This window comes from Heterodontus francisci, chromosome 15 (assembly GCF_036365525.1).
Source record: "Heterodontus francisci isolate sHetFra1 chromosome 15, sHetFra1.hap1, whole genome shotgun sequence".
NCBI classification, from domain to species: Eukaryota; Metazoa; Chordata; class Chondrichthyes; order Heterodontiformes; family Heterodontidae; genus Heterodontus; species Heterodontus francisci.
Genome location: NC_090385.1, coordinates 28,370,714 through 28,379,964, shown reverse-complemented (window position 1 = coordinate 28,379,964; position 9,251 = coordinate 28,370,714). Strand labels below are relative to the sequence as shown.

General features: G+C 41.9%; 1 protein-coding gene across 3 annotated transcripts in view; it reads right to left on the bottom strand.

Moving 5' to 3' along the window:
• Positions 1-409: 409 nt before the first annotated feature.
• Positions 410-9,251, bottom strand: part of LOC137377558 (serine/threonine-protein kinase PAK 3) — a 283,689-nt gene continuing 274,847 nt past the window's right edge. For all 3 annotated transcript variants that reach the window (XM_068047299.1, XM_068047302.1, XM_068047300.1), the window contains 2 exons: positions 7,419-7,556; positions 410-4,917 (listed from right to left, as the gene is read on the bottom strand). In XM_068047299.1, coding sequence (XP_067903400.1) covers positions 4,831-4,917; positions 7,419-7,556 — 225 coding nt within the window. In that variant the 3' untranslated portion in view covers positions 410-4,830. The remainder of the gene's footprint in view (positions 4,918-7,418; positions 7,557-9,251) is intronic.

Sequence of the window (9,251 nt, the reverse complement as noted above, 5' to 3'; positions counted from 1 at the left end):
GCCCTGATGTCAGTCCTGCTTGCTTTCGGTGGGAGACAATGCTGGAATATTTAAATGACTCGGCGGAGTTTCAATGGCCTGGGCCTCTGGTTGAACTCAGTATGGGAGGTTACCCTCTTTTCCCCGAGTTAAAACCAAACTTCAAGTACCTGAAATCACACTATGGGGATACTAATGTATGAATGTTTCACTTAATCCATCTAAAATTCCTCTCTATTCCTCTATGCTATTCTAGTATTAACCTGTTTAAAACAAATGGGTTAACAGCTTAGCCATTGCCTAATTCCAAGGTTGATACATTTGTAGTCAGGTGAGAATTATTGAGAAAATCCTTTACAAATCATCCTGGAATTTACAGCAAAGAATGAAATAATTAAAAATGAGCACTGCACAATCTTCTATTGTTTAAATGACTTTTATTTGCAATACTTTAGGTCAAAGCTTTAAACTCCAATTTTTTTTGTGGTTTTTCTTTTTTACACTAAAGACACTATTCATGCACAATCCACGGTTTAAATGAATTACTTCTATTGCTTCGACTCGTCTGAAACATTTGGAGACCAGACGGAACGAAAAAATGAAAACAAAAACATAACAAACCAACAACATAGCTGAACGCTGAGGTCTGGGATTGTGTGCGCAACAAAGTCATTTCCAGCATTTCCCCAAATTAAATAAAAAATAGTCAAAAGAAAAAAAACTCCAGAGTACCTTTTTAAAAATTCGTTTTCACAGTAGAAGAAATTTCACAACAAATGTACAGGTTACACTTCTTCCAAAAGAGGACATACAGGCAAAGAAATAGAAACAAAAATATGTCATGATACGTTGAACAGCAATATTCCATTCTCTTCCAACTCTTATTTTCCTATGGTTTGAATGTATAACATTCAGCGTCTCTTGCAATTGTTCTTAAATTACTCTCATTAACTACAATTCAATTTTCTTACACATTTAAATGAACACATCAGTGATTTTTTTAAGATGGTGTAAGGGGAAGGTGATGGCAACTCACATTGCCAAACAGATATGAAAGGGAAGATAAAAACATGGAAGGCATATTAAAAAAATGTTTGCTTCAATTTTGGCCTAAGCCTTCTGAAATCAAAGTATTGTTGGAATGTTCACAATTAGCATTTTCTTGATCTTTTAAAAAATATAAGTATTTGCTACCATGGTACTTATGAGGCAGACTAGATGACTGAAGAATTAATTCCTGAATGATCAACTGACAACATTAGGGACTGGTCAATTGTGTTCTTTTTGAAAAAAACTACTGCAAATAAAAAAAAGTTTTCTTTATCCAGCTCCGTCTCCTGATGGCACAGTGTCATGATGGAATCCTGTGAAAAGGCACTGGCCAGCCAGCCTTTGCCACCTCATTCAAGTGTCCATTTCTCACAACAAGTCTGGATAGTGTCAGCGGACAACAGGACTATGAGTGGATTGCAGCTCTGCCCGATTCTGTCCTCATCAGATGTTAAGACACATGCCCTATCCAGCAGGAACTAGACAGCAATCAGCAGCAGAAAACCTGGCTGATTTTTACCCCCCTCCCTCACTCCACAGCCCCAAAGATGAGTGCTGTTGCTAATTATAGCACCCACACCAAAATCAGCCAACTTAGCACAGACTGGGGATTGAGCCTTAGTCTACATAGGTTGGCACGACACTGGCGCTGCACTTATTAAATAACCCCTTTTTAAAAGCAAGTCGTTTTTCCAGACAACAAAGAACTGAAGTGTTAAGAGATTTTAATTATGATGTAGCGTTCCCTTATATTTGGTTAAAAATTGTACAAATCAAAATAAACCTTTCCCACAAGGGAAGAAAAACATCAAAATTAAAAAGCAAAGCACTGCTCTAACCTACCATTGAAATTTTATACACTAAAACATCAAAGGAATTCCTTCCCTTTGGTTGACCTTTGAATGTTTGGAGTGAATGAACTTTGACACATCTATACTGGAGTCTCTGACAAGATCCCAGATTCTCAATACCACAGCAATAAAAAATACTGAACATCTCGTCCTTTTACTGATTAACAGCATTCCCAGAAATACTTCATTTGTGATTTTAAAAAATGATTACCGTTTTCTGAAGCTTGTGCGAAGGTTCCGCAGAAACCTTTGAAAAACAGTGTTCAGTTTACAAAAAGCATTTGATTTCCTTGGTTTCTAACTGCAATTGAATGGCAATGCAAGGAAAATTCTCCCTCCTTCCCTGTCTCAGCAAAGTTTCCTGTAGGCTCTCTGGTTCCGAGATTAACTAGGAATCTTGCTGGATAAGCGCAATATGTTGAGAGCTTGCATGCTCTTAGTCAGAAATATATGTGTATATTATAGGTATCCCTTCAGCACACCATTCCCACCATTGATAGGACATCACCAACCACTTGAACCACACTGGGTATGTCTGATTTCCTGCCTCATTTCGTACTTCAGTACAGCGACCCTCACCATTGCTAGATACCACAGAGAATAAATTCAAGTTGCTGCTCTGGTTTATTTGAGGTTAATCGAGATGGCTCTGCCACCGATAAGGGAATATGTAATAATGTTTTGTGACCATCCATTGTGATACATTCATTTATGGATGTCAGCTAGAAGTATGCCGTGGGAGGGGGTGGGGGAGAAAGAGTATCACCATGGGACCAACCAGTTATTTCACCAAGATAAAGAGTGATAACATCAGGAGTAGGGGGGAAGGCCAGCAGTGTCCTCATCACAAGATGATGACCATTTTAAGTAGCAAGCGTCTGTTTCTAACCTGAATTGAGAGCCTAAAAGTTAACTCATCAGCTGTACTAAGGAGATATTGTACTGCTTATTCTGCTCAGCCCGATTCTGCAGAATGTTACATTTTCATTTAAATCTCATTTGTAAGAAGATTGCTGGCTATTTACTCTGGATGTTTCTGGTGACAGGACTCCTTCTTGGAGCCCTCTATTCACCCATTAACAATCTGAGGCTCTATGGTGACAAAAAAAAAACAAATAAGTATCTCCACAGTGCATGGCTACTTCTCTCTGTCAGCTTCAATGTCTTTGGCCTGTTGCCAGACTGATTGAGAACCTTTTTACTTGGTCTCAGATGAGATTGACACAATTTTAAAAAAAAAATGTGCCTTGAAAGGAATCTCACATCAGCCCAGTGTGTGCCTACCATTTAGAAGATCATATGAGGGTTCAGGGGGCTCTGTGACTTCACTATGAAACAGACATCCTCCAAATGGGCTATTAGAGTCATAGAGTTATTTGGGGAACAAAAACTATCCAAGTTACCCTGAGGGGTAAGCAGATAAACCTTCCTTTTCCTTACCCCCACATATTATCCTATTCCTTTAAACTAACATTTCAGCTCAGTAGACAGCAAGAGAGTTTTTGACAGGGATAAAACAATGTAGTCATTCAGTGCAAAATGTAAACTGAAGTGTCTGTAAACAGCTCATGAAGGCTCGAGATCAATTTATTATTGAAAAGAATATGTAGGCAGGCTTTTTTGGACAGAAATGAGTCAGTTTTTAAAGTTAACACAATGATAGCATCCTAGCCTTTCACCCCCATTTTGGACAGTGCAAATACTGGAGCTTTGTTTGTCAAGCTTGAGTTCGGCAGTTATCCTGTTAGAAGGAGGGCTTCTGATTGCCCCTTGAGCAGAAGGGTAAGAGTGTTTGACTCACTTTCTGCTCATTTCAATTCATTTTGTTTCATTATTACTAGATATCAGGTTTCCTGGGAAAATAGTTTAGAGAACTGTGAGGGAAAAAAAAACAAATACTATATATAAACACACACACAATAATTCTACTTCAACCCTTTTAAGCTTCCTTGCAAAATGGTTCCCACCACTCTGAGACAGATTCATTATAAGAGGATTTGGCCTTTCTCCCGTTGGACAGCGCAACCAATATTTTGGTTCCTAGCCACCTTACAGTGATCGTGTTGGGCCACCTGGATCTCCCCTTCACCAGTAATGGCTACCACACTTTCAATAATCTATACTACCATCGAGCCCACCCTTATCGAACGGCTATTCGTCAATAGAAAATGGAATCTTTCCAGAATACTGTAGTTGATCAGAAAACAAAAATGTCAAGATATCCAACAGAAAACCCAACAGTTCCAACTCCATTATCAATAAATATTAAGTCAATATACTAATGAAATATTAAGAGATAGACTTGAAACCTGTAAAAAATATATATACACAAAAGAATGAAGACTTCATTCATCACAGAACTGTGAATGTGTTATAAAGCAATACCGAAGAACTTAAGGCCTCTTTATTTAGTCTGACAGAGCATCTCTCTTTTGGAAGCATGGCATGGTTTAGTACCCACTGGAACACTGAATTACCCAGACATTTACTTAACAATCACGGCAATGTCTGAAGAGTTGTTTTTGATGTCAAAATTGATTTTTCTGAAAGGCTTCACTCGATTGCTAGTTTACAGCAATGAGTCCCTTAAGCCTTGATATTTTACAAATATGTCAAGTCTCTACTTAGACCCCCAAAGTGACCAAATGTTTTTTTAAAAAATTGAGAATTTTTTTTCTATGTTGGAGGGAGAAAAGTGAAAAAAAAACACAACAATGCCATATCAGTATGGGCAACTCGGTTGGAAGTCAAGATTTCAGATGGGACCAAAAAAGGTATTAAGATGAGAAGAGACATCATTGTTGTACCCCATCACTGTGCTAGCTTTCTCTGTCCTGAAGCAGAAAGAGCTCGAGGTTTCTCCAGGTGAGAGGCTGTCCCGCTCTGGTTAGGCCCTCTTTGAAGACAGGAGGGAGGGCGAGAGGGGTGACGATGGAAACCATCCCTTGCTCTAACGGTTGTTTTTAACTGCCTCCTTAGCTGCAATTATCAGAGGAGTGAGGCTCGAGAGTGGCTTTGCAAATTTCAAGAACGGATGCTGAAAGAAAACCATAATATATTAATATAAAACTAAAAAAAAGGAAGATGAATAACTTCCAGAACTAACTGTTGAACAATATGGAGATAAAAGTGCACAGAGATTACAATAATTAGGTTTTTCAGCCTATATTGTAGGATGAAGCTGAACATTTGGGATAATATGACAAAAATGAACAATCAAAACAAGAGTTCAGTGGAGAAAACAAGTTGATTAAAGAAAAACTGAGCTTTGACATTGCTTACACTCAAAAACATTTTTATCCCAAATAATTTAATCCACCGTTACAAGTTTCTAACCGCAATGGCCCAGTGGTGTCATTGGCCTAAAATTGTCTCGGAGCTGGTCCCATTCCATGCTGTAACTCTGCTAGGAAGTACAGCAGAAACTTCATTAGTACATATAAATGGGCTTTCCGCCACCCTTCCAGCAAAGTTGCAGAGAGGGAGCAATTCCAAGGAAATTCCGGGCCAATGGCACTACATCACTATCCATTACACTGAAATACTTCATGGATTCTCCAGTGCAAAGTTCAACTAGCATCAGCCCATATCGAGACCAGTTTCAGTGGGCTTTGTCTGCACTATACCTTTCTCCCTGTAACCATGGCAAACTTGGTTGTGATGTTTCCCTGTGGCTGAATGGTCAGCCGGCACACACTGCCATGGTTCATATATCAATAATATCCATGCGCGTAAGGAAATATTCCCTGAAGGACAGGATGGGGTACAGACATTTGGAAAACAATGAAAAAGCAAATAATTGCAGAAGAAACGTAATTACAAAAATCAACGACAGTCTTTCTATAAACAGACCATACATCGTTAAGAAGCAGACATGTTCCAGAAGAATCTTGCAGCAGATGGAGACTCAGCATGCATATTTTACAACTGCCTGATGAAATTAAAAACTACAGGGTTCCGAGAGGTGTCTTCAAACAGCAAGTTTCTTTATTTGTAAAATTTGTGCTGCTCACGATGAGCAAGGTCAGTGTTGGAGAATGGAGCATAGTTTATTATTGAAACCCAAGGCAGAATTTTCTCAGCTCCATGGAGGCAGCTTTGGAGGTGGTGAGGGAGGGGGGGGGGCGGGGGCGGTGGGCAGGTGGTGGGCGTGGAAATTTCAGTGGAATTGTGCCAGGTTGACTCACTGAAGTGTTCCTGCCTCTGTGCGCTTTTCCTGGAGGCGGGCTCCCAGCAGCGACAGCTACCCACCCGCAAGCCCCCCGCTGTGTCAGGATCCCTGCCATGTCGCAGAGGTGGCTTCACAGCGAGAGGGTTGAGATGCAAAGTATTTAAAGCCTTTTATTAATTTGCCAGTGGTAAATCACAATGCTCAGGTTTCGCCAAGCAGAAGGCATGTCATTCCAGCCACTTCATGGAGACTGATGTCTCCGCTCATGTTGTACCTGCTGCAATGGCAGCTGCTGTCCTTCTACTGAAGGTGCCTCCATGGCGCCGCTGCCACTCCTGCTGCTGATCCCTCAGCAGTGCCCAGACTGCGAAGGAAGCCCTACCCACAGGCCGCACTGAACAGACCGCCTGACGCTGGAACCCGGCTGCAGTCCCTGACTGGACAGGTCTCTTGGAGGCGGCTTCTTAATTGGCCGTCTCCAGGAAGATCGCACCCGACATCCCGTCACAACCCCTTCTGGGTTCCCGACCTGGAATTGAGGCCGATGTTGGGATTTCGACCCACCCGGAAAAATTCAGCCCACAGCGAGAGCGTCAAGCACTTCCGGATTAGGTTTTCGCATAGTACACACTGGAGCGTTAAACTGGGATGGATTTCATTGTCCCACCGCTGGTGCAGAAAATAGCAGCCACCCTGCATGGGACCCATGCCGCCGTGCCGCAATGATTCAGTGGCGGGTAGCCACTTAGCACATTCACAGTGGCTACCTCCCCCCGTGGCAGGGGCGGCATTAGCGACCCCGTTCACAGCGTCAGCTGTTGCGGAAGCTGGGGATGGCACCATTTTTTAAAAACTGCCAGCCCTGCGGACAGTTCAACGAAGTGCAGAGTTCACCCCTTCCCCTCTTTCCCTATATAAATACTGCAGAGTTGACCTCTTCCCTACCTCGGTGGCACCAGCTTTCCCTGGACGGGAAAGTGAAGGTGTGAGAGTGCCGCACGTCGCGCTGAAGATCGGGAACTACAGGTAAGATCGCTGCGGGTTACATTTAAATTAATGCAAACTTCTAATTAAAATTTGGAAAGCAAGTTCCTGTCACAGAACGGTGGAGGGGCCGCTACGGAGCTTCCCTGCTGCCAGGAAGATTGGGCTACTCCATGTCTCCGCACCCCTCGCCCCCACCACGGAATCTGAAGTTGGACTGGGAACAAAATCCAGCCCACTGCCTCTACTCTGTCCCAATAATGTGCTTCTGCCTCAACCCCCAAACAGCACTCTCATTGCTCCAGGGCAACTTTTTCATTTGCCCCAGGTACATAACCTGGAAAGTTAATTAGCGAAATATTAGAAAGGTTTTGTTACACAACCTGTAGAAGCTCCTCAGCTGAACCCCGGCGTTCCACGTCCATCTCCAAGCAGCGATTGAGGAAGTCCCTGAAGACTCCCGAGAGTTTCTCTGGGTTCTGCAGTTCTGGAGTCCCATTGGTGGCAATCAAATACAAAGCCTAATAATCAAAAGCACCATTGACAGAAGAACGATTAGTAGAATGAGAAGAAGCTTCCTTTTAAGAGACATGTAAGCATTTGAAATCTATAAAGGGTAAAGATGACTACGGGAATCCAATTAAAAAAAGATCAAGACCATTTCTCTTTGAAAATTCTTAAACAGTAAATGCTGGCGAGATATTAGGGGAAATGAACTGGAGAGTTGTTGATTCTGACAATATAAGACAGCTGAAGTAAATTGCAAAACAATAAGCCACACAAATCAGGAGGTCCCAGGTTTGATTAGTTCGCTAGTGAGTTAGTTGATCTTAATCATAATAGCAGTTGAAATATTACAAATAGATTCAGTGCTCCTGGGCTAGGGAGGGGAACAAAAAAATCAGTCAAACATCAACTCTTGATCACTGTCCAATGCCCGGCTGGATAGTGAAGGTCACTTGAGGACAGAACTGAGTTTGGCTGTAATGCTCCTTTGGCTTGCTTGTGAAAATGTCGTCAAGCCAATTACTTGAGAAAAAGATGCATTTAAGGGAAAACTAGATAAGTACATGAGGGAGAAAGCAATAGAATGATATATTGATAGGGTGAGATGTAGTAAGGCAGGAGGAGACTCATTTGGAGTATAGACCTGTTGGGTCGAATGGACTATTTCTGTGCTGTAAATTGTATACAAGATATTTCAAAAAACGCAAACTGTAAGCAGTATTTAAGTATACAGTATTAAAAAATGTGTGCTAAGATGAATGATTATTTCTTATGACCATTTTAAAAAATATGAATTTTTTTTATAAGGTGTGAAGCTGATAAGTGTTGATGTTCAGAGAGACTTGGGGGTACTCGTACAGGAACGCACAAAGTTAACATGCAGATGCAGCAGGCTATTAACAGGACAAATGGCACGTTGGCCTTTATTGCAAGGGGATTGGAGTACAGGAATAAAGAAGTCTTACTAAAATTGTACAGGGCTTTGGTGAAACCATACATGGAATACTGTGTGCAGTTTTGGTCTCCACATTTAAGAAAGGATATACTTGCACTGGAGGCAGTGTCGCAAAGATTTACTAAATTGGTCCCTGAAATGAGGGGGTTGTCCTACAATGAGAGGCTCATATACTCATAGAGTTATACAGCACAGAAATAGGCCCTTCGGCCTATCGTGTCCGTGCCGGCCTTCAAGCACCTATCTATTCTAATCTCATTTTCCAGCACCTGGTCCATAGCCTTGTATGCTATGGCGTTTCAAGTGCTCATCTAAATACTTCTTAAATGTTGTGAGGGTTCCTGCCTCTGCCACCCCTACAGGCAGTGTGTTCCAGATTCCAACCACCCTCTGGGTGAAACACCTTTCCCTCAAATCCCCTCTAAACTTCCTGCCCCTTACCTTAAATCTATGCCCCCTGGTTATTGACACCTCTGCTAAGGGAAAAAGTTTCTTCCTTTCTAACCTATCTATGCCCCTCATAATTTTGTATACCTCAATCATGTACCCCCTCAGCCTTCTCTGCTCTAAGGAAAAAAACCCTCTTCATAGCTGAAATGCTCCAGGCAACATTCTGGTGAATCTCCTGTGCACCCTCTCCAGTGCAATCACATCCTTCCTATAGTGTGGAGACAAGAACTGTATACAGTACTCCAGCTGTGGCCTAACTAGCATTTTATACAGCTCCATCATAACCTCCCTGCTCTTATATTCT